This window comes from Dama dama, chromosome 23, assembly GCF_033118175.1.
Source record: "Dama dama isolate Ldn47 chromosome 23, ASM3311817v1, whole genome shotgun sequence".
NCBI classification, from domain to species: Eukaryota; Metazoa; Chordata; class Mammalia; order Artiodactyla; family Cervidae; genus Dama; species Dama dama.
The window spans coordinates 65774167-65798611 of NC_083703.1; the positions used below are offsets into that span (position 1 = coordinate 65774167).

Sequence of the window (24445 nt, forward strand, 5' to 3'; positions counted from 1 at the left end):
TACAGCAAGGAAAGCAGTGTGGCCAAATGGGTTCTAAGCATTTGCAGGTTGGTCCGGCTTCAATGGGGAACCCAGGTGCACCTTAATCATTTAATCAGCATTCGGATGGGCTTAAGGCCTGGGGAGCAAACTAGATCTTTCTTCTGAGTTCTCCATAGTTAAAGTGCAGTTAAAACCAAAAGCCATTTCAAAGCTGCTGATTTCCAAGCTCAAGGGTCTTAGATCATCTGGGACCAGATGAGGAACCAGAGGCCCAGCAAAGGCCTTGCGCATTTTTAGGCTGACTGTGCTAGACTCTGTGCTAGGCTCTGCAGGGCACAAAGTTTCCCTGAAAGGCCAGCAGGTTGGTCAACAGATTATTTCACAGCATGTGGAACAGAGAGCAAAGAGCAGGGAAGAGTGCTGGCAGGGTTGGGGAAGACCAAGGGACAGATACTGGAGCTGGGTATCCTGGGCAGAGGGAAAAGATACCAGCCAGGAGCACTGAGAGCTCTCAGGTGGTCTGCCTCCTTCAAGGGCCGGTCTCAACCAGATAAGGGGTTGCCCTGCGCTATTGGACACACCTGGGCTGAATGACTCCGGTTGACCGCGTAACAAGCAATGGCAAAGAACCGCTCACGGGCAAACCAAGGACTGACATATAACAGCACCTACCGCAAGAGCCGAGGGCGACACAGGCAGTGCCTCGCTTAACGTCACTGCTTAAACATCACTGCCTTACAAACACTCCTTAAACACTGGCTGTCTTTCGCTTTGACTGCCCCTTGTGTGATGAACTCTAGGGCTACGTGCTTTGGGCTTGTGTCCGAGGGGTGACCTCTACCCGACTCTATGAGACCTTGAGGACAGAACCAGCGTCACATTCAGACCGAAGTCCTTACCAGTTGGGGGGCGGGCAGTAAATCCCCGGACCAACTGGGCCTCAGTTTCCTCTCCAAGCAATGGGAACAATCAACCCGCCGGCGGGAGATCCCGGTGGAGGGAACAGACTAACAAACGTTAGGATCTGCATGACTTCTCTTCCTCATTACGGCCCCCACCCCCCAGCGTGGGGCACACAGTAGGCGCTCCGGAAACGCTCTCCGAAAGGAGGAACGGGCCACTTCCTGCCCCCCAAGCGGACCGTCCCGACCGGGGTCCCCAGCGCTCCTCTCCGGAGGCCATGCAGCATTCCTGCGGGCGGGGGTGGGCGCAGGAAGAAGGTGCCCTCCCGGCCCCGCCCCCTCCGGGCGCGGTGGGCGGGGCCGAGCCCCCAGCCTCCGCAGGCCCGCCCCGCGGGGGGTGGGCGTAGCGCACCGCGCTCCGCACAAAGTTTGTTTTCTCCCTCCGGGCGGGTGGGGGAGGGCGAGCCGAGCGCCGAGGGGAGGAGAGGGGATCTGACGTCAGGCCGCGAGGTGCTTTCCAGCCGCGAGCTGTCAGGCCCGAGTGTCAGGCCCGGCAGGTACGCGGCGCGCTCCCCCGGCGCCCCCCGCCCCCTGCCGGGACGCCCGGGACCGAGCCCGAGGCCGCGTGGACGGAAAAGCCGCTGGGGGAAAGTCAGTGCGGGGCGCCGGAGTTGGGGGGAGGGGGCGGATGGGGGCGGGGGGGGCGCGCGGACAACTTGGAAAGTTTCTTTCTCTCCGCCAGGCGGGGGAGGGGGCGTCGTCCTAGCGCGTGCGATTGTGGGTGTGTGAGCCCGGGTGTGTTTGAGTCCCGACTGCGGTGTGCTGGTGGGGGCCGGTCGGGGTACGGGGGGGCGCGGCTCTCCCGCCCTCCCCCCTCCCGGAGGAAGTTCGCTTGGGGCCCCTTGGTCGGGGGGGTACCCAGCTCCCGAGGATCCCACCCCGGGAGAGGGCCTACCCAGCCCCGGGGCCGGGGTTGAGCGCGCGGGGGGCGGGTTTGTTTGGTTTCAAAAGTGCACGTTGCTAACCGCCGGTCGCCCCCCCACCCCCCGCCGCGGCCGGGCCCGGGAGGGGCCCCCCGAGAGTGACAGCTGCGGGTGGGGGCAGCGGGAAGGTCTCGGAGCTGGGGGGGGGGGGCCGGGGAGCCCGCGCGAGTTCCCTTTTCCTTTGGAACAAAGGAAAGTCTGTCTCTGAGGCATCTGTCACTCCCGGGCGGGCCGAGGGAGCGGGGCGCGTGGGGCCGGCGACTCGAAGAAAGTTTGTGCGCGCCGGGTCCTTCGGGCAGGCCGAGTCGGAGCCGAGCCTCCCTCGGGGGGGGGAAGCGCGCAGTCTCCGGGGCAGGGGGCGGCCAACATGGAGTCTGGGCGCAGGGCTGGTGCGGTGGGGGGGCGGTGCGGAGGTGGGAGCCCAGCCCCCTCCCCTCCCCCTCCGGGCCGAGTTCGGAGCACAAAGCCGAGCGCGCAGGCTCGGCCGGCCCCGCGCCCCGAAGATCAGCCAGCGCCGAGCGGCGGGGGAAGGAGGGTGGGAACCAAACTTTTTCCTGCCCCGGGACAGACACGTGAGTTTTCTTTCTTCCCGAGCCCCCGCCCCACAGGGGTGGCGGGCCCGCCGGGGAGCCGAAGCGCCGAGTGTGACGCAGGGTGGCGGGGCGGGGGGGCGAGGGGTGCCGGCGCCCCGAGCGAAGGCCGATTCCCCTGCCGCCCCGGGAGCCATGTGCTCCGTCTCGGGTCTGGGCCGCGGGGGAGGCTGCGCGCTTTGTGTGAACTTCTGGGAACGCCGCGCGAGGGCTCGGCCCGGGGGAGTGTCGGCCGAGCTGCAGGGAGTTGTCAGAAAGTCGGTGCGGGAGTGCTTGCAGGTCCGGCGTCGTGGAGTGGTGCCCCGGGTGTTGTGTTCAGAGGGTGCTGCCGCAGGCCAGTGAGGGTAAGACCTGATCCCTGGTGTGATGCGGTCAGGAGTTTTCCCAGTCTGAGAGTTTGTGGGTGGGTGAGTCGTTTGGAGTTCTTGAGTGGGCGTATATCCAGGGACTGGTTGCGTGGTACCAGTTGTTCGTGCTGAAGGTGGGATTTGTAAACTGTGTGTCTGCTGGATTTGTCGGTGGAAATCGTGGGGGTTCCAGGGGCTGGGCGATGGGCTGGTGCCAGTTATCGGGAGTGCTGTTAAGAGTTGCCTGGTGTGAGGCTGGGTGGGAGTGTGGGGTGTGTGTGTGGTGAACCTCCCTGCTTGGGGTTTGTGACTGGTGTCTGCTGTAGTTGTCGGTGTATGGCTGGGGCGCAGACACTGCGGTGGGGAAGTCTGTGCAGGGTCATCTCCGCAGGCCACCCACTGGAACCCCGCAGACTAGGATTTGATTGGCAGCCAGGGTGGAATTTGTGCAGATCACCTCGCATAAACTCCCAGCCTGCCAGGGCTGCATCCTTGCCTGAGCTCAGGTCCTGACTGCCCTGGCCAGCTAAACCTCAGAAACCTGACCTCAGAAAGCAGCCTGCTGGTGGTGCTCTCTGAGGAGTGGCATCTCTCGCCAGTGCCTGTCTCACCTCCAGGTGGCCTGGCTGGGAGAGTAGACCCTTCCCTCGAAAGCCTGGCCTAGCCAGCCCAGATATCTGGGCTCCGGCCCAAGTCGAGGAAACAAAACCTGGGAGATGCCAGAGTCTGCTGGCCCAGACTGCGAGGGAGCTGTTAAAAGGCTGAGGAGGGAGGAGCCTTGAGATTCTGGCATCAGCTTGTCCTGGAACTTTTTTTTGGTTTTAAAAATGTAGATCTTTTACTGCGTTGGGGAAGGAGAACCTTGGGGGGGGTGCGGCAAGGAGGATGCCCAACTGAGTTGGGAGTGTCTAGGGAAACACCTTCCTTCGACTGACAGTTGACTAGGACGCAAGCCCAGAGAGGGAAGGTTGCTTGCCCCAGGTCACACAGCCAAGCTGGAGGAACCAGAGCCCAGCCTTTGCTCATTTTTCTGGATTTTTGAGGCACTGATTTCTGGGACCAGACCAAGGTCTAAATGACGAAGAAGAATGTCAGAGAGAAAACCAGTAGGGATAATTCAACATTTCTGCAGGGTATACAATAGGTACACAGTAAATGTTGCATGGATTGCTATAGGAGTCTGGAGATTGATAGGGTTTCCAGACTCCACACTGGGTCTTGGGAGACCTGGGAAGCAGGAAGGCATGGGGGCAGGGCAAGCCATCAGGGTCCAAACTGTGCTTCCATACCACATCCTGGAGGTCAGATTTTTTTTTTTTTTTTTTTTCCTATAACAACTTTATTGAAGTATAATTCACATACCATACAGCTTACACTTTTGTTTTTTTGGTTGTGCTAGGTCTTCGCTGCTGCGCACAGACTTTCTCTAGTTGCCTTGGATGGTGGAGGGGGGCTCCTATTTGTTGTGATGCGAGGGCCTCTCATTGTGGTGCCTTCTCTTGTTGTGGAGCACGGGCTTAGTAGTAGTGCATGGGCTTAGTTACTAACTCTTCGGCATGTGGGATCTTCCCTGACCAGGGATCAAACTTGTTTTCCCTCCATTGGCAAGCGGATTCTTATCCACTGTACCACCAGGGAAGTCCCTAGCTTACACATTTAAAGCAAATAGATCAATGATTTTATCACCTGGAAAAGAAACTTCATACCCTTTAGTGATTACTCTTCTATTCCCTTCCAGCCCATTCTGAACATTTCATAAAAATAGAATCATACAGTATGTATTTTTTGTGACTGGGTTCTTTTACTTAGCATGATATTTGCAATTTCATGCATACTGTAGCCTGTATCGAGACTTCCTTTTTACAGCTGAATAATATTCTACTGTATTATGGGTAGACCACATTTCATTTATCCATACATCTGTTGGAGGATACTTGGGTTGCTTCCACCTTTGACTACTATGAATAACGTTGTACAAGGTTTTGTGTGGACATGGGTTTTCACTTGTCTTCATAACCAGCTACCTTAGGCATGAAATTACTGGGTCCCATGGTAACCGTTTAACAGCCATAGTATCTTGGATGACTTTCTGAATCTCTCTGGGCCTTTGTTTTTCTTATCTATAAAATGATGATCATATTACTGTCTGCTTCACAAGGGCATGTGTGAGGACTGAATGAGATAACAAATGTGAAGTGCTCAGTACAGAGCGCAGAAAACAGGCCTCAGTGGTAGCTGTAATTACTGTCTGGTTCTATTTATTAATGATCTACCATTTGTTTCAATAGTTTCCTCTGGCCTGATGAACTAGAGGCGTTTTGGGCTCTTCCTTCTACCTTGCCCAAGCTTTGGTGTGGCCTGAGACTGAGTTTCGATTACCCCATTTCTGGCATCCCAGGTTCTAATGACGTGCTGAGAGAAGGGTCACAGGCAGCATGTGGTAATAACGTCCCCATCCCCTTTGTCACCTCTTTCAGGCTTGCCTGAGGTCTCGCCTCGCCCCTAGACACCATGTCGGACAGTGACCTGGGCGAGGAGGAAGGCCTCCTCTCCCTGGCAGGCAAGAGGAAGCGCAGAGGGAACCTGCCCAAGGAGTCGGTGAAGATCCTCCGGGACTGGCTGTACCTGCACCGCTACAACGCCTACCCCTCAGAGCAGGAGAAGCTGAGCCTCTCTGGACAGACCAACCTGTCGGTGCTGCAGGTAAGCAGGGGGTCGCAGGAGACTCAGGTTCTGGTCCCATCCCAGGCCTGTCACTGACCCAGCTGTGTGGCCTTGGGCTGGTCACCTCCCCTCCCTGGGCCTCAGTTTCTTCTTGGGTCAAGTGAGAATAGCCAGCCTCTCTGCCTCACAGGAAGACAACTGTATGAAGACTTCACAGCTAGATTTCAGATTCTGGGGTGTTCTGAAGAGGCAGGGAATTGTTATTAATGTCTGGGTGTCATCATTAATACAGGACACCAAGAGAAGGTGGAAAGGCAGTGAGTGTCTGGGCTTTGGCCTCCAGCCCCAGACGGGTGCTTGGATGGCAGTTTGGTTTCCAGGGGCAGTTGGTGATCTGCAGATTGGTTAAAAAGGAGTTGGAATCACAGGGAAGGAAAGGGCAGAAGGGAGAGATTCTGGGGTCAAAACCCCATTCTGCCATGCAGAAGCTGTGAACCACACTTTGATTTCCCACCTGTAAAGTGGGGTTGGACTGCCTGACTGAACTGCTGTGAGGAAGAGATTCAGAACTGGATGTGAAAGTGCTCTGTAAACCACAAACATGAAGACGCTCAAAGGAGCCTGTTACCCACTTCTGGTCAGAGTGAGGGGAATTAGCTACTTTGAATTGTCCCTGTTGCTGACCTGCAGGTGTGTGTGTTCTGTTTTCATGATGCTGAGGTAAGACACCCGACCCAGAGCGGGCCCCCAGCCTCGCAGGGGTGCACCTCCATGCCCGCCGCCTCCCCTCCCACTTCTCTCCTTTCCTGGCCCGTCCTCCAGTCCATGGCCCTACCTCTCATTCCCTTACTCGACTCCGAGCCGCCCACATCTTCCAGCTGTTTTCCCTCTTCTACAAAGCCTCATGGTGAGTATTCAGCCCTCTGAATTCCTGTCACCTGACTTTATACCCGCTGGGCAGTGGTTAATAGGAGTCTGTCTATGAGAAAGGCTCTAGAGTTACAGACCCTGACTCGGATCCCATCTTCTCCACAAGAGAAAGCCTGGACCTTGGCCAAGTCACTGCCTCCTCTCTGAGCTTCGTGTTTCCTCATCTGAGAAAGGGAGATGTTGGTAGCACTTTGATAGTAGGTCAGGGCGCCAGACCGAGAAGAATTCCAGGCTTACTGGGAGGTGTTCAGGAAGGGCGGGTGCTTCTGCTCTTCCTCTCATCCTCTCCTAGATCACAGGTCTTGCCTAGCAGTTCTGAGACCCTCGGTGTACTGACAAGTGCTATATGCTGGGCAGAGCTTGGGGCCCCAGAGAGGACCCAGACACAGGCCTACCCTGTGTCTAGTCTGGGATGGGAGCTGGGGAAGACCTGGTCGCTGATGTTTGAGAGAAGTGATCACTGCTGGGACAGATGGCAGCAGAGATGAAGGCAGGGCTTCTGAGCAGGCCTGGAGTCTCAGAAGGCCTCCCAGAAGAGGTGGACTTTAACTCACAGGATATAGAACAGCACAGGCCAAAGACAGGTGCCTAAGAGCCAGGATTACCTAGGTAGCCTCTTGCCAGTCTTCTGCCCGAAGCCTTGTTCCTCCTATCTCTCAGGCCCTTGAACTCTGCAGCCTCTGAGCCATCTCCCTTGGTTTCTTCTTGACCTCTCTTGAGCCTGGCTTACTCTAGTGAGGCATTTTCTCATGAACTCATGCTCTGACTCCCCCAGCCTAGGGTGGAGGCCACTGCTGTGTATTCCATATGCCTCTACCTGTGCTGCTAAACCACCTGTCACACTTTATTGAAATTGCTAAAGGGACAGTATTTCTCAAGCCTGAATAATGTACTGACTTCTCTTAAAGAAAATACTTTTCATGGATTTGCCTACCTCACAGTGTTGACTTGAATAATTTTTATCACATTCTTTAAGCATGTACAAACATAAAACTGGGTTTTAAAGAAAAAAGGAAAGAAAAAAAACTACTTGCTTTTGCTCTTATACACAACTGTAAAATAACCAGTTTTCCAAGGTAAAGAAATGTAAAAGGAATGGGATTCCATCCAACTGCATTAATATCAAGTGGTGGATGGTGTGTTGTTGGCTGCACTAGGATGAGTAGGGAGACAGGCACTGCCTGGCTCCAGAATTGAGCAAACCTGGGTGGCCAGAGGCCACAGCACTGCTACTTGTGACCAAAATGGAAACAAGACCAAACCAAACGAGTTCTTGTGCAGAACTCGTGGGCCCCTCGGATGCCACGCCCCCAGATCCCTGCATTACAGAAATGTAGGTCTGGGACATGGATTAGCTGCTGCAGACTGGAGGCTTCTGCGGAAGGGCCGGCTGGGTCTCGGCGTCCGCTGGTGGGAGGGGTTTCAGAGGTGGCCACCCTGAGAGTTAAGGAGCAGCCTGGACCGCGTGGCGTTCTTTTTTTAATATTTATTTGTTTGACCATGTCAGGTCTTGGGTGTAGCACGAGCACTCAGGAGTTGTGGCGTTCAGGCCTCGCAGCATGTGGGATCCTAGTTACCTGATCAGGATCGAACCTGTGTCCCCTGCACTGTGAGGCGGACGCCCAGCCTCTGGGCCACCAGGGAAGTCCCCCGACTGGCGTTCTTGATGAAAACTGTACTGTGAATCCCAAGCAGCGCCAGCCACACACCCCTGCTTGAAGGTCTCACCGGCACCCCAGACTGATAACACCTAATTTCTCCAAGCTGGATCCTTCCTTCTCTAAGGAGTTCCCCCTGATAGCCCTTTCTCAGCTCGTTTGGTCTCACCAGTTCCAATACCCTTGCTGCTGCTGTTTAGTTGCTCAGTCGTGTCTGACTCTTTGCAACCCCACGGACTGTAGCCCACCAGACTCCTCTGTCCATGGAATTTCCCAGGCCAGGATACAGGAATGGATTGCCATCTCCTCCTTCTCCAGGGGCTCTTCCTGACCCAGGGATTGAACTGGCGTCTCCTGCGCTGGCAAGTGGATTCTTTACCACTGCAGCCACCAGGGAAGCCAGTATTTCAGGAATATGGCTTCTCTCCTACCCTGATTCAACCTGGGTCACCTGTCACCCCTCTGCTTAAAGCCCTTCAGTGGCTGCTGTACCAGCCTGCAGAGCAGGCCTCATCCCTGGCCTCCCATGCTCCTGTCACCCTGATAGATACCCACACCCCTTTGCTTCCACCCCTGACCAGGGAGACCCCTGACTCCTAGAGGAGCTCTGTGCTTCCACAGCACCAGGACTGGTCAGCATTTGGAATTGACTGATGGCCTTTTTTAAAAAAAGTGACTGGTTTATTTGACTGTGGCTGGTCGTGGTCGCTCAGTGTGGGATCTAGTTCCCTGACCAGGGATTGAACCCAGGCCCCTGCATTGGGAGTTCAGAGGCTTAGTCACTGGTGCTGTGCTTAGTCACTCAGTCCTGTCCGACTCTGCGCCTGCCAGGCTCCTGTGTCCATGGGGATTCTCCAGGCAGGAATACTGGAGTAGGTTGCCATTCCCTTCTCCAGGGGATCTTCCCAATCCAGGGGATCTTCCCAACCCAGGTCTCCACGTTGCAGGTGGATTCTCTACCCTCTGAGCCACCAGGGAAGCCCTGAATGATTTTTAGAGCCCTAAACTCCAGAAGCCTAGTCTTATTTATCATACATCCTAAGTGTTAGCTTAATGCCAGGTATCTGGTAGATGCTCAGTAAATAATTCTTGAAGTGACAAAGAGAAGATTAAACTGTTGAAAATGTCAACAATAAGGACTTCAGAAGTACGGAAATGCAGTGGCTACTCAACCTAGAAAAGTTGGTGTAAGCCAGTCCCTGGAAGCATCTCTTTTTCCTGTATTTAATTTTTAAAATTTCCATCATTTATTAAGAACATTTGCAAATAACCGCAAAAGTAAGAGACTATTGTAATAACACCTCTGGCATCCATCACCTGACTCCAGCCAGCATCAAGCTTTTGCCAAGCTTGTTCACTCTCTCCCCTGGGACGTCCCTTTTGATTGTCTCCTTTAACTGGCCCAGGAGCAATCTCATTAGCAAGTCAATGAGTCATTTAACTAACTGGTTTGCTGGTACTTGCCCCCAGGCTAGGCAGTTGTGAGGGTGAAAGCAAAAAGTCATTTGTGAAGGATTTTCACAGGCCCCAGTGACACCCTCTAAGCCCACTGTATTGCTGTGCTTCCTAACTGTTCTAAGGGGCTGCCTGTTGGGGAGGGAAGGTAAGCGTGGCAGGGAGGTTGGGCCCATTTCCCTCCACCGTGTGGAGTATTGATGGGGCGTGCTCTGTGCCGGACCTGATGCTGTGTCCCGGAAACACCACAGTAGAACAGGCACTGTCCCCGCCCCCCCCCCCCCAGCTCCACCCTACCCCCCAGGGGGAGGGAAGGCATTATTCAAAGGACTAAGGATTCAGTGTAGTTAATTTCCAGTGTGGTGTCAGCTGAACTGCCCTGGTAGGCAAGGCTTCTCTCAGGAAGCTGAATCTGGAATCCTGACAGATGTGAAGGATCGGGGAGGTGGGGTCAGCAGTCCCTCTGATACTTGTCCTGGGCCAGAGAGGGACCAAAGCTGTAGTGACCTGCTGCGTGGCCAGGGGGTGGCCTGGCCCTGCCCTGGCATGCGTAGGCATGACCCTATGAACTGCAGCCTGCCAGCTTCCTCTGTCTATGGGATTTCCCAGGCAAAAATACAGGAGTGGGTTGCCATGCCCTCCTCCAGGGGATCTTCCCGACCCAGGGATCAAACCTGTGTCTCTTAGATCTCCTGCATTGGCAGGAGAATTGTTTTATCACTGCGCCTTTACCATTTGAAGCTGCTCTCTTTACTCTGAAAGGCTCCAAAGCCAGGCTCCCGGCTTCTTCCTGCAGGTAACCACTGTCTCCCCACCTTAAGGCTTTTCATCTGTGTGTTTTGTTTTGTTTTCTGAGCTTTTTGTATAAAACTTTTTTGCTTAAATATGGGGTTTGGCCCACTAGGACAAGTTAAACCAGTGGGCTAAACCATTGGTTCTTAAACTTGGGTGGCAGAATTCTGGAAAGCTTGTTTAAAAATATACATTCCTAAAAAAAAAAAATACACATTCCTGATTCCACCCTCCTCTATCCCCCATCTATAAAGCAGAATATATAGTTTTTAAAAATCACCCTTAAGGTGATCTAATATAGCCAGCTGCCTTTAGGAGCACCCAGATAGGAGTGGTCACAACTCAGGTGGAGAGACTGGATGTTTGGGAAAGGTCTCTCTGTGCCCTCATTCTTTCCCCTCTTTTTACTTCTGTCTTTCCCAGCTGAAAAGACTTACTAAAGTTAAAGCACTCCTGGGACTTCCCTGGTGGTCCAGTGGTTAAGCCTACGCTGCCAATGGAGGAGACCTGGGTTTGATCCCTGGTTGGAGAACTAAGATCCCACATGGTGCGTGACACAGCCAAAAAAAAAAAAAAAGCACTCACATGCCTTCAAAAGACCTGCTCTGATCCTCATGGCCTTCATCGGCTCCCTAGTGCCCCTCCCACTCCCATTTGCCACAGTGATTCCTTCTGTGTCCTTCATCTGGGCCACTGATTAAAAAAAAACTACTGACACGGCAGCAGCCTTTCAGACAGAGCCCTGCTTTATGGTAGGGACAGTCTTCAGGCACTCAGCCTGTGTTTTGCCGTATCAATCACAGAATTCACCTTGGCATTCTCCTACCCACTCCTCAGGGACCTTGAGCTGGAGCATGTCACGTGCTTTTTTTTCCCCCTGATTTAAGTTTGGGTTGAGCAGCCAGAGGGAGCTGCAGAAAATCCACACAGCCCATTATCACAGCTGGCACTGGTGGTACACTCGGGCCTTGGGCCCTTCCCCTGCCTCCCTCAACTGTGCATTTCTATCGGATGAGAAGACAAAACAGACAGTAAGGAGGCTGCCAAGTTTTCCGCAGGCCAGGGTGAGCTTGGGGAGGGGGGTGTTCTTATGCTGTTCGCTTCTCAGAATTAGAAGCCAAAATGGGAGGTGCAGCTAGAGGCTAGGTGCCCACGCATCTGCTGGTAAAGCCAGGCTCCCCTCCACACGACTGCACTCAAGACAGAAACACTGGTCCCTTGCTCCTCTCAATCCTGGTCATGTTTCTGCTACATCCTGGGATAAGGGGGAGAGGTGCAGTGCTCTCCTGGGGCACAGGTAGATGGGGAGGCAGCTGGAGACAGAGAGATGGAAGCCTCTGAGCAAGGAGGAAGGGCCTCGGGCTGACTGTCTTTAGTTTTTCACATGGTTGTTGCCTGGAACCAGGCTATTTGGACCACATCCCAGCCTTTGCACTTGTTACTGAATCTCTCTGATCAGGGTTCTGTTTCTTCAACAGCTGAAATAAAATGGAGCTCATCACAGAAACTGTCTCATAAACTTGTTTAGTCACTAAGCAGGTCCTGATTCTTTTGTGACCTCATGGACTGTAGCCCCACCAGGCTTCCCTGTCCTTGGGATTTCTCAGGCAAGAATACTGGAGTGGGTTGCCGTTTCCTTCTCCAAGAGATCTTCCCAAATCGGAGATTGAACCTGTGTCTCCTGCATTGCTGGCAGGTTCTTTACCGCTGAGCCACCAGGTAGAAGAGTGAGTGAGTTAGTTCGATGGGAGATGTTCAGAACAGCAGCGCAGTCGTGTGGAGGGGAGCCTGGCTTTACCAGCAGATGTGTGGGCACCTAGCCTCTAGCTGCACCTCCCATTTTGGCTTCTAATTCTGAGAAGGGAACAGCATAAGAACAGCCCCCTTCCTAAGCTCACCCTGGCCTGCGGAAAACTTGGCAGCCTCCTTACTGTCTGTTTTGTCTTGTTCAACAAGTGTCTGCTTTTAGGATTACTATGATGACTTTCAGCTCTCCATTTTGTTCCTCTATTCAGTAAGACACAGCAAATGAGAATGAGAAGAACAGGAGGGCCCCTAAAGCCAAAAGACCTGGACTTGACCCCCAGCTCTGTACTTGGAGGTGGTGTGACTTGGGGCAGATTCTTTCATCTGTGAGTTCTGGGTCGCTCTGTAGTACTTTGGGGACACTGCTTACTACTGTTGAGGCTTGCTTGCAGATTAAACATATCACAAGTGAGATGGCTGGCATGGTACCTCATATCAAAGTCCTTCCTTCCTTTGTCCTCTTAGCCTATTCAGTCTCACTCCTCCCTCAGGGCCCTCCTGCCACCGCAGCCAGGACTGGAGTGAGCAGCTCGGCCCCATCAGCTGATGGCTGCTGTCATGTGTGTGCTCGCTCTGAGAGGACCAGAGAGGGAAGGCGGAGTAAATGAGAACCGCAGAGGCAGGGTCTTTCTAGGCTTGAATGGAGAGGGAGAGAAGCAACAAGCAGCCTTTGGTGCTGCCTTGCCCAGGAGCGTTCCCAGCCTGACAGGACCTGGAGTCCAGTGCCATCCTTGGCTCACCTCTAAGAGCAAGTGTGGCTGCAGGCTGCTGGGCAGGGAGCCATGTATCTCCAGGTGCCAGCTCTGGTCACAGGTGGCTGTCCCTTTGAGTAGTGGTACTCAAGGCCTTGCCAAGGTATGAGCCGAGAAAGGCGATAGGCAGAGGTAGAAACTGGTCCAGGAGCCCTGAGGAGACTGGGCCTTTGGTCCATTCACCTGTAAGAGGAACGTTAGACGTTTTTGCAGCCCACACAGTTGCCGGCATCTCAGCACAAGGCAGGTGTGTGTGTGGGGGGGGGGGGGGGGGAGGGTCCTGTCTTTCCCTCTCCCTACAGCAGCTGCCACATGCTCTGTAAGGTATCTGTTGATAAACTAGGAGGAGATGGAGAAGGAAATGGCAACCCACTCCAGTATTCTTGCCTGGAAAAAGTCCATGGACAGAGGAGCCTGGCAGGCTGAAGTCCATGGGGTTACATGACTGAGCATCTGTGCACAAGGGTGGAGGGAGATGGGTTGGTAGCAATAAAGTGGTAGAACTTAAAAAAAAAACAGGAGGAGAGAAAAGACAGGACCATGAGAAGACTTAAGTTGAAGAAAGTGGGGAAAACCACTAAGCCATTCAGGTATGACCTAAATTAAATCCCTTAAGATTATACAGTGTAAGTGACAAATAGATTCAAGGGATAAGATCTGATAGAGTGCCTGAAGAATTATGGATGGAGGTTCATGGCATCGTATAGGAGTCAGTGATCAAGGCCATCCCCAAGAAAAAAATGCAAAAAGGCAAAATGGTTGACTGAGGAGGCCTTACAAATAGCTGAGAAAAGAAGAGAAGTTAAAGGCAAAGGAGAAAAGGAAAGATATACTCATTTGAATGCAGAGTTTCAAAGAATAGCAAGGAGACATAAGAAAGCCTTCCTAAATGTTCAGTGCAAAGAAATAGAGGAAAACAATAGAATGGCAAAGACTAGAGATCTCTTAAAGAAAATTAGAGAAAAAAAAAAAAATTAGAGGTACAAAGGGAACATTTCATGCAAAGATGGGTACAATAAAGGACAGAAATGGTATGGACCTAACAGAAGCAAAAGATATTAAGAAGAGGTGGCAAGAATACACAGAAGAACTATACAAAAAAGACCTTAATGATCCAGATAACCATGATGGTATGATCACTCACCTAGAGCCAGACATCCTGGAATGCAGTCAAGTGGGCCTTAGGAAGCATCATGACGAACAAAGTTAGTGAAGGTGATGGAATTCCAGTTGAGCTGTTTCAAATCCTAGAAGATGACTCAGAGTGCTGTACTCAGCATGCCAGCAAATTTGAAAAACTCAGCAGTGGCCATGACTGAAAAAGGTCAGTTTTCATTCCAATCCCAAAGAAGGGTAATGCCAAAGAATGTTCAAATTACTGCACAATTGCACTCATCTCACACACTAGCAAAGTAATGCTCAAAAGTCTCCAAGCCAGGCTTCAGCAGTATGTGAACCGTGAACTTCCAGATGTTCAAGCTGGATTTAGAAAAGGCAGAGGAACCAGAGACCAAATTGCCAACATCCGCTGGATCGTAGAAAAAGCAAGAGAATTCCAGAAAAACATCTACTTCTGCCTTATTGATTATGCCAAAGCCTTTGACTGTGTAGATCACAACAAACTGGAAAATTCTAAGAGAAATGGGAATACCAGACCACCTTACCTACCTCCTAAGAAATCAGTATGCTGGTCAAGAAGCAACAGTTAGAACTGGACATGGAACAACAGGCTGGTTCCAAATGGGAGAAGGAGTACATCGAGGCTGTATATTGTTACCCTGCTTGTTTAACTTACATGCAAAGTACATCATGAGAAATGCCGGGCTGGATGAAGCACAAACTGGGATCAGGATTGCCAGGAGAAACATCAAACTCAGATATGCAGATGATGCCACCCTTATGGCAGAAAGTGAAGAGGAACTAAAGAGCCTCTTGAAAGTGAAAGAGGAGAGTGAAAAAGCGGACTTAAAACTCAACATTCAGAAAACAAAGATCATGGCATCCGGTCCCATCACTTCATGGCAAATAGACGGGGAAACAATGGAAACAGTGACAGACTATTTTCTTGGGCTCCAAAATCACTGCAGATGGTGACTGCAGCCATGAAATTAAAAGATGCTCGCTCCTTGGAAGAAAAGCTATGACCAACCTAGACATCATATTAAAAAGCCAAAGACGTTCCTTTGCCAGCAAAGGTCCATCTAGTCAAAGCTATGGTTTTTCCAGTAGTCATGTATGGATGTGAGAGTTGGACTATAAAGAAAGCTGAGCACCAAAGAATTGGTGCTTTTGAACTGTGGTGTTGGACTCTTGAGAGTCCCTTGAACTGTAAGGAGATCCAACCAGTCCATCCTAAAGGAAATCAGTCCTGAATATTCATTGGAAGGACTGATGCTGAAGCTGAAACTCCAATACTTCGGCCACCTGATGAGAAGAGCTGACTCATTTGAAAAGACCCTGATGCTGGGAAGGATTGAGGGCAGGAGGAGAAGGGGACAACAGAGGATGAGATGGTTGGATGGAATCACCGATTCAATGGACATGAGTTTGAGCAAACTCCGGGAGTTGGTGATGGACAGGGAGGCCTGGTGTGCTGCAGTCCATGGGTCACGGAGAGTCCGACATGACTGAGCGACTGAAGTGAACTGAGGAGAAGAACCAACAATGTGGAAACTAGGTCAGGCCACTCACGGTTTAGGCCGCTTTGGTGGTTAACCATGGTGCTCTGGCCTCGTGGGGTCAGCCCTGCCTGCTTCTGTCTGTTCCTTACACCAAACCCTTTCCTGCTTCTCAGGGCCTTGACATTTGCCGTTCCCTCTGTCTGGAACATCGTTCCTCAGCCTCTGTATGGCTGGCTCTTTCTAATCCGTCAGGTTTCGGTCTTCCCATACCCTTTATCTACAGAAGTCGCTCTTAGGTTTATATACTACCTTTTTATTCCTATCTGTTTGCTTCCTGGCACTTCTTGGCAGTGATGGTGATGTTTGTTCACTGCCAGTCTCCACAACCAGATGGACTTTAAGCTCCGCGGGACAGTGTGTGTCTGTTTAATTCACAGAAGCATCCCCAGCACCAAGAGCTGGCCTGATACACTAAGCACTCCGTAAATCCTGAGTGAGCGCGGAGTCCTGAAAGGGAGGAAACAGGAAGGTGAGAGGTTCTACCTTGGCCATTCCAGTGAATGAAAGAAGCTGGGCTTTGGGACTCTGATATCCTGAGAGAAAGATGCCAGAGAATAGGGCTGCTTGTTCCTCCAGATCCAAAGGGCCAGGCTTGGGGAGCCCTGGCTGGAGGTGGACTCCTGCCTGACTTCTCCAGGCTCAGCTCTATGTATGTTCTTGAGTAGAATGGGAATTGACCAAACACATGAGGCTGATAAAACTGTTAGCAGAAAATTGCATAGATGTATGGCCCATAGGGTCGCCAAGAGTAGGATACGGTTGAAGTGATCTAGCATGCACACACACACACACAGTGCTTAAATGGCTACTGCTGATGAACCCTTCTCAACGAAAATGCCTAGAAACATGCCTCGATGGGTGGGTATGGACCACGCTATACCCATCCCTCATCACCAACACGCTCCCACAGTCTCTTCTCTCCAGTACTTTCGTGTTAGCAGCAAAGGGATTTGGCCTCTTTCCCCCGGCAGTAGCTCCTCCAGTGGAGGGCAAGAGGGAGAAGGACATGGAAAACATGATAAGGGGTTGTATTTGCCTATTTAAGGGAAAACTGGTTTTGTATTTATGAGCTTACACCAGCCATGCAGCTAAGAAACTGTTTCCTAGTCTAATCCATAGCTTCTAAAATAATGCCCAGGTGAGCTGTTACAGGATCGATCAGTGTTACTCTAGGCTGTTGGGAGTAAATGAGAGGAAAGGGGATATGAGAGGCTGGTGTTGTAGATGCCAGTAGTCACGCCATAATTAGGTGCCTTCTCTTGGGTATGCAGAAGCTGTTCACACTTCCTAAACAATTATCTGCCCTCATGGTGTCATTCATTCAAGTATGAAAAAACTGTCAGGCCCCACAGCAGCTGTAGGGGAAGAGATGTGTTTTAAAACCATGTCCTCTGTCTAGCCCAATTTAGATCAGCCAAGACTTGTAAGAGTAAGCCTTCTCCAGGTAAAGAAGTGGATGTTCCAGAAAGAACGAATGTGATGTGCAAAAAAGCACGGAGCCTTTTTTTTTTTTTTAATCTTTTTTAAGCACAGGGCCTCAACAAAGGCTGGTGAGCCGTTTCACACTAACAATTATACAAGGGCTGGAAAGATAGGCCACGAACAGGGGAGGGGTTTAATACCCAGGCCCAGGAGTTCGAACTTGATTCTATAGGTGGTAGGAGACAAATGGCAGTTTTCTAGAACAAGAAAAATAGTGTTGCATTTTACTTTACTTTTTAAAAAATACTTTCTATTTTAGGTGCATCAGGTCTTAGTTGCAGTACACAGACCATCTTTGTTGTGGCAGGTGGGCTCCAGAGTGCGTGGACTCTGTAGTTTGAGGTACATGGACTCTCTAGTTGAGGCGCAGGCTTAGTAGTCGTGACACGTGGGCTTAGTTCCCCGACCAGGGACTGAACCCACGTACCCTGCATTGAAAGGCAGATTCCTAACCACTGAACCACCAGGGAAGTTCTGGGGTATTGCACTTTAGAGAGTGAGTGACAGCCAGTGGCAAGGCTGAACTGGAGAGTTGTGCGAGCCTTGTCCTCAGAGAACACCACCGTGGGTCCTCGCAAACCTGACCGGGTCTTCCCATTCCTGTCTCCATCAGCACTGCCATGCTGTCCCTTCATTGGCTGGTTGCATTTTATTTTCATTTATCTGATTGCTTCTTTAACTCTCTCTTCCCAACAAACATCTGTGTGAGGGCTGCAGTTGTACCTGAATTGTTTGCTGCTGTGTTCCTGGGGCCTGGAACAGGGGCTTTGTAGCTGGTTTCGATCGAGGAACCTGATCCCGGTCTCTCATTCTGATTCCAGATCTGTAACTGGTTCATCAACGCCCGGCGGCGGCTCCTCCCAGACATGCTTCGGAAGGATGGCAAAGACCCCAACCAGTACACCATTTCCCGCCGCGGGGGCAAGGCCTCCGATGTGGCCCTCCCCCGAGGCGGCAGCCCCTCCGTGCTGGCTGTGTCCATACCGGCCCCCACCAGCGTGCTCTCCTTGTCCATGTGCTCCATGCCGCTCCATTCGGGCCAGGGAGATAAGCCAGGAGCCGCCTTCCCACAAGGGGAGCCGGAGCCCCCCAAGCCCCTGGTGACCCCTGGGAGCACACTCACCCTGCTGACCAGGGCCGAAGCTGGAAGTCCCACGGGCGGACTCTTCAACACACCCCCGCCCACACCCCCGGAGCAGGACAAGGAGGACTTCAGCGGCTTCCAGCTGCTGGTGGAGGTGGCGCTCCAGAGAGCGGCAGAGATGGAGCTCCAGAAGCAGCAGAACCCGTCACCCCCCTTGCTGCGCACTCCCATTGCCTTAGTCCCTGAAAACCCCAAGTAGGCATCCGCCAGCAGGGGTGCTCAAGGTTCGAGCCCGCTGTCCTGGGTTTCCATTCTCGTTCCCCTTCCCACAGAGGGTTTTCTTTGGATCACTGCCAAACATCAGGATCATCTCCTCTGTCCAGAGGTCTTCAGCAGGAAGACACCAGGCGGTGTCGCTGCGCTGTGACGGGACCTCTCTGCTGACTCTGCCGTTTCTCTAGGCCTGCTCCGTGATGAGACCAAGACCTGGGAGACAGGCGTGGTGCTGCTGCTGCTGCTGCTGCTTCAGAGAATCCCCAGGACGCCTTTGTTCCAGCCTGCTTTCCTGGGCTGGGCACGGGAAACTGGCCTCGTTCAGACCTGTGCTGGGTCCAAGTTGCCCCTGACAGGGCCTCTCTTTGTTAAGCCAAGTGTGGACATTCCAGGTTCATAAGTGTGAACAAAAGAAAAGAGGTACTGATCAGATGTAACAGAACCGAGTCCAGTTGGATGTTCAGGTTTTTGCCAAACTTTGTGTTTATTTTTCCTTCTTTGCTGTGGTTTGCATGAACAGGCATAGTTAGCCCCGGTTTGGGGAATGAGAGTGCATTGCCTGATGAAGCCTGATGAGCTGGGACTAGTTAACCACTGCAGCTGGGGATTGTTTTACAAGGAAGGAGTATTTTCATTTGGGGGACCATCTAAATCTCTGCAAATTTCCAAATGGTTGTTTTGTTGTTGGTTTGGTTCCCTCCCCACCCCCCCCCCCAAAAAAAAAAGCAGAAACACTTTTATGGGCTTTGGCTGTTCTGCGTCATGTGCAGAAGGGGATCAAGCCACACCAGAGAGGGTCCAACAGAGAATCCGACCAAACCTACGTGCAGAGCAGAGAAGGAGGATAAAAACAGGTGGTTTTTTTTTTTTTTTTTTGGTTTGTTTTTGTTTGTACTGTATGGTGAGGGTGGGGGTAGGGGAGGTAAGCTAGACTGAGGCAGTGGGGTGGTTTTTTTTTTTTTTATTTCCCTCTTTAATCTTTTCTCCTTTATTGAAAGCTTCACCCCATGGCCTGGGTTTTGAATTCCTTCTAGGAACTTGGCTTAGTGGGGCCAGAATGTCAAAAAGTTCCCTGTAGCTCCTGCTTGGAGAGAAGTGAGCCATCTACTGGTCAGAAAGCCCTTACGTGGGCAGCTTTTCCCATGATGGTGGCCGGAGACCATTCCCACAGGAAGCGTGGGCTGGTGCCCCCCGCTGCCTGTGGACCTGCCTTGGGAGAGGCTGGGGCTAGAAGCCAGTTATGAAGCCTGTTCTCTGTGAGTGTCTCTTTCTTGCACCTTTCTTTAAATCGGAGCCGCAGAAGCCCCTGCCCTGAACTTCACAGTGAGAAAGATCAGTTAAGTCTTATTCTCCTCCCTTCCCCTCCCCACTTTTCTTTTTTGCTGTTTCATTGCTGATAGCATTCAACAGCAATATACCCCCATCTTCTAGTATATCCTAAGAAACACTAATCCTAGGTTATTAGCTGAAATATTTTTTGTTATGAATAACATTGTTACTGGGCCAAAAGACAGGTCAGGATACTCAGCCTGTAGTTTCCTGAAGTTGCCAGGTTGGGCACAGGAGCACAGTTCCTGGGTGTTGGCTGAATGGGGTGGGCCTGGCCGGGAGAAAGGCAGCAACACGTGTTCTATCCTTCTGGGGTGATTTCCTGAAGACTTCAGGGAGGCTCCCCAACTTCTGAGTGGCTTGGCCCACCCATTGCTGTAGGAATGGGGATTGGTTATTTAAGAGAAGGAGCTCTTTCTCTGTTAGCAGGCGAGTCTTCTAGGCTCTCTCTTCCGCCTCCTCTCCTTGCATGTCCCAGGGGGATCAGGGACCCTCACCCTCCTGAGGCCCCACTGGGGAAGAATGGACATGGCAGCTTCAGGGTTAGTGGAGGCTGCTGCTTGCCCGGCCCACCTTCCCACCCCGTGTCTGTGAGCCCAGGTCTGGCGTGACTGTTGCAAGACACTGGTAGCAGGGGACTCTGGAAGTGTATTGGGCTGGGGGTGGGGGGACTTTCCCTTCCCACAGTGCACTGAGCAGTAGAGGACGTAAGGGGTGAGGGAGCCGTGCTGCTGAATTCTGGTTGGCATCCCCCCTTGTACATGATGGGGAGGCTGGGGGTGGGGCAGGCTCTGCTTGGTCTGGTTGTGAGAGAAGCCTGGAGGAGAAGCACAGTTATCCCGTTGAATTATCTGAGCGAAAAACTACTGTAAATAACTTGTTTTTGTCTTTTGTCAAATAAAGTTGTTTTTTTGTTTTTGTCTTTGTTTTTCAAAGCAGAAAGATGATTCACTATGACCCTGGGCCCAGCCTGGAGACGGGACAGTGGCTGAGTTCTTACTCTGCCTTAGCTCTTTCACTCTCTAGTAGCTGCTTATACATGTCATGTACTCTGTGTTTCTGTTTCCTAGGCCCCAACTGCATTCTGTATCCTCTTTTTAATTATTTATTTATTTTGGGTTGTGCTGGGTCTTCATTGCTGCATGAGGGCTTTCTCTGGTTGCGGTGAGCAGTGGCTTCTCTTGTTGCAGTATGCAGACTTCTGGAGTTGTGACCCACAGGCTTGGGTGTCCTGCAGCATGCAGAGTCTTCTCGGACCAGGGATCATTCCCATGTCCCCTGCATTGGCAAGTGGGTTCTTAACTACTGGACCATCAGGGAAGTCCTATATCCTTTCATCACAGTGTGCAGGGAGCATCTGTATTCCAAGCTGGACCAGCCTTCCCTGGGGTCAAAAGTCACACTCGGGGGATGTTAAGCGGTAAGGAGACAGGGAGCTGGCAGCTTTGTCCTCCCCCTCTCCTAATGAGGAAGGAGTGTGACGACTGAAGTCAGCACAGAAAGAAGCAGAGATGATATATGGACACTCTAGTCATGTCTAAAACCAGTACCATCTCTGAAATTCCCTATTATGTAAGCTGGTAAATTCCCCTTTTTGCTTAAACTAGCTGTGCATTGCATTTCTGTTATAATGAAATTACTTCATTGCAATTACAGCCCAAACATTAACTCTTGTACACATCTAACATTCACCAAAAAATGAGATGCCCTTCTCATAGGTAAAGAAATGGGATTTGTTAAGTTACTTGCCCAAACTTACACAGCTAGTGTGGAGTGAAACCAGGGTATGAATTCAAGTCTCTCTTGGCTTTAAGGTCAGCCTGAAGTCAGCCCCTCTCTTAAGTAAACTAATGATGGATGGTTCACTGCCTGCTGGTATCCAGCTATCTAACATGGTTTGAGCTAAGCACAAGAAGTTTCTCTGATTGAACCAAATTGGCTTCTTCCTGATTTCTCCCCAGCATACCTAGATGTACCTAGGTGGAGGACATCTAATCTCTACCACAGGTCAGTTGTCAGGAATTTGGAAGTGGAGCCTCCGTGTTCAAGTTCCCCAGATTACAGTGCCCCAGCTCTTTTAGCCATTTATCTGGGGTCCTGGTTTTCCCATGTCCCTCTGTCAGTATCCCTCAAACTGGACATTTAGCCCTGGGGTTTGGCAAAATAAGAATATGCTAAAAGGACTCGGGTTTCCCTGGTGGCTCAGTGGTAAAGAACCTGCTTGCAATGCAGGAGACTCGGGTTTGATCCCTGGGTTAGGAAGATCCCCCAGAGAAGGAAATGTCTACCCACCCCAGTATTCTTGCCTGGGAAATCCCGTGGACAGAGGAGCCTGGCAGGCTACAGTCCATGAGGTTGCAAAGAGTTGGACATGACTGAGAGACAACACCTTCAGGGTACAATTTAGGACTCTGGATTGCAAAAGGACACTTTAGTTTGGAAGCTGCAAATGTGAAAGCTCCTACAGGAGGGGGCCAAGTATGCCTTGGTGTTATATGTTAGCCACTGGAACTTTAGAGAATAAACTCGGGGGAGATGGAATAGTCATAACTACTACCAGTGTTACTGTTTTCCAAAGGATTCCTCTATAGTCGAAGCCTGGGTACAAGTTCTGGCTCTGTCACTTAATTAGCTGTTGTGACCACAGGCAATTTGGTCTACCACTTCAAGCTTCAGTTTCCTCATCAATAAAAAAGAACAGTAATACTATTCAGAGAATGAAATCGGATAATCTGTTATTGTCCTTATCTGGCTTCTCAGCACAGGGCTGAGAGTTATACAGAACAATTAAAGTAACTTGCCCAATACCACACAGCTTCTAAGTGGCAGGACTGGGACTGATGACCCAGAGAAGTAGTCCTTACGCATCAAGAGAGCTTACAAAGGTGCAAGTCCCCAGACCTTACCCCGAGAGAATCCAGGGTCTGCACCCTTCAGTGATGCCACAGAAGATTCTCATGCTATTGCTCTAGGGACCTGATCATTTATAATCAGGATTCTGACTTACCCCAGGAAACTGCTGAGTTGGGAAGATAGCATCTCATCTTTCTAAGTTATAAGGTGAGAAGAAGGGTACCACCAAGTAGTCTCTAAGACCATTTGACTTCTCAAAGCTATAGTGGCCTGAAGGTCAAGTGTAGCCTTCCTGAGATGGTCATTTTCATTATATAAGTAGTCCACATTCACTACAAATTTTAAGTAAAGGTACAGTAATCTCCTACCCATAGTTTTACTTTCCACACTTTCATTTACCCATGGTCAACCTTGGTCTGAAAATACCAACTGGAAAATTCCAGAAAGAAACAGTTCATGAGTTTTAAATTGCATGCTGTTCTGAGTAACATAATGAAATCTCCCACCCTCCAGGCCCGAAATCTGAATCACCCCTTTATCCTGTTTGTTACTCACCCCACCTGTTACTTAGGAGCCTGCTTGGTTATCAGACCCACTATTGCTGTGCTTCTGTGCTTGTGTTCAGGTCACCCTTATTTTATTTAATAGTGGCCCCAAAGTACAAGAATAGTGACACTGGTGATTCAGATATGCTCTTACTGTACCTGATTTATAAACTAAACTATCATAGCTATGAACACATAGGAAAAACATAGCATACCTAGAATATCCACAGTTTCAGGCATCCACTGAAGATCTTGGAACACATACTCTTAAGGGAAGGACCACTGTTTACAGGAGAGGAGTTGAGTATAATGACTAAGATCCCAGCCAGCTTTTGGAGAAAACAAATTATGTAAAACATTAGTAAAGTTGGCACCTGGTAAGGGCTCAACAGGCTTCCCAGGTGGCACTAGTGGTAAAGAAAGAACTGGCCTGCCAATGCAGGAGACAAGAGAGATGGTTTGATCCTGGGTTGGGAAGATCACCCAGGAGGGTGAGGAGGGCATGGCAGCCTGCTCCAGTATTGCCTGGAGAATCCCATGGACAGGGGAGCTTGGCAGGCTCCAGTTCCGTAGGGTTGCAAAGAGGCAGACACAGTGAAGCAATTTAGCCCGCACACATGCAAGGGCTCAATAATGCTAGTAGAATATTTCTTAGGCAAAGAGAAGAAACTCAGGCCTCTAGTTCACAACCAGTGCTCTCTTTACAGCTCCTTGGTTTTTCCCCCACCACGGCACCAGGTTTCTGTGATTCCGTCTTTCTCTCTGAGGCCACGATCTTGCCCCTCAGAGCACACCTTCCTCCAAACCCTGCTACAAGCAGCTGGCAGTGGTAAAGGGGCATTCAACTGGGAGAACACCCTCGGTCCCAAGAGTGACATGTTTAACTGGTGCTAAAAAAAAAAACCCAACTTAACAAAGGCAAAATTTCTCCTTCCAAATCTGACTCTTCAAGTTCTTTTCCATCTTAGACCACCCAAGACGTTTATTTTAACCAGATGGATCCACTGGGTTTCAGCCAAATTCCCCACTTCCTAAGATAAGGAAAGCGTTGGGTGAAAGGAAGAAAGGGAACCAGTGTCAGTGCCATGAATGCCTTCTAGGCGAGGACCTTCCACACTGCCAGCTTGGCTTTTTCTGCTCCTAGAAGGCTATGGGGCTTCCCTGGTAGCTCAGCAGGTTAAGAATCCTATAATGCAGGAGACCCGAGTTCCATATGCCTGGGCTGGGAAGATCCTGTGGAGAATGGACAGGCTACCCACTGCAGTATCCTTGGGCTTCCACGGTGGCTCAGACAGTAAAGAATCTGCCTGCAATGCAGAAGACCTGGGTTCAATCCT

The 24445-nt window shown here is 51.1% G+C and overlaps 1 protein-coding gene across 4 annotated transcripts; it reads left to right on the plus strand.

The window, feature by feature from the left end:
* Positions 1–1344: 1344 nt before the first annotated feature.
* TGIF2 (TGFB induced factor homeobox 2) lies at positions 1345–20632 on the plus strand. 4 transcript variants are annotated; one of them, XM_061127208.1, is made up of 3 exons: positions 1345–1441; positions 5282–5507; positions 17846–20632. In XM_061127208.1, exons 2-3 carry the CDS (start codon positions 5316–5318, stop codon positions 18365–18367), a joined length of 714 nt encoding a protein of 237 aa, XP_060983191.1. In that variant the 5' UTR covers positions 1345–1441; positions 5282–5315; the 3' UTR covers positions 18368–20632. The 4 variants fall into 4 exon arrangements, with proteins under 4 accessions (XP_060983191.1, XP_060983190.1, XP_060983192.1 ...); XM_061127207.1 differs by having other exon boundaries at positions 1386–1535; XM_061127209.1 differs by lacking the exon at positions 1345–1441 and adding an exon at positions 2313–2439.
* Positions 20633–24445: the final 3813 nt, after the last annotated feature.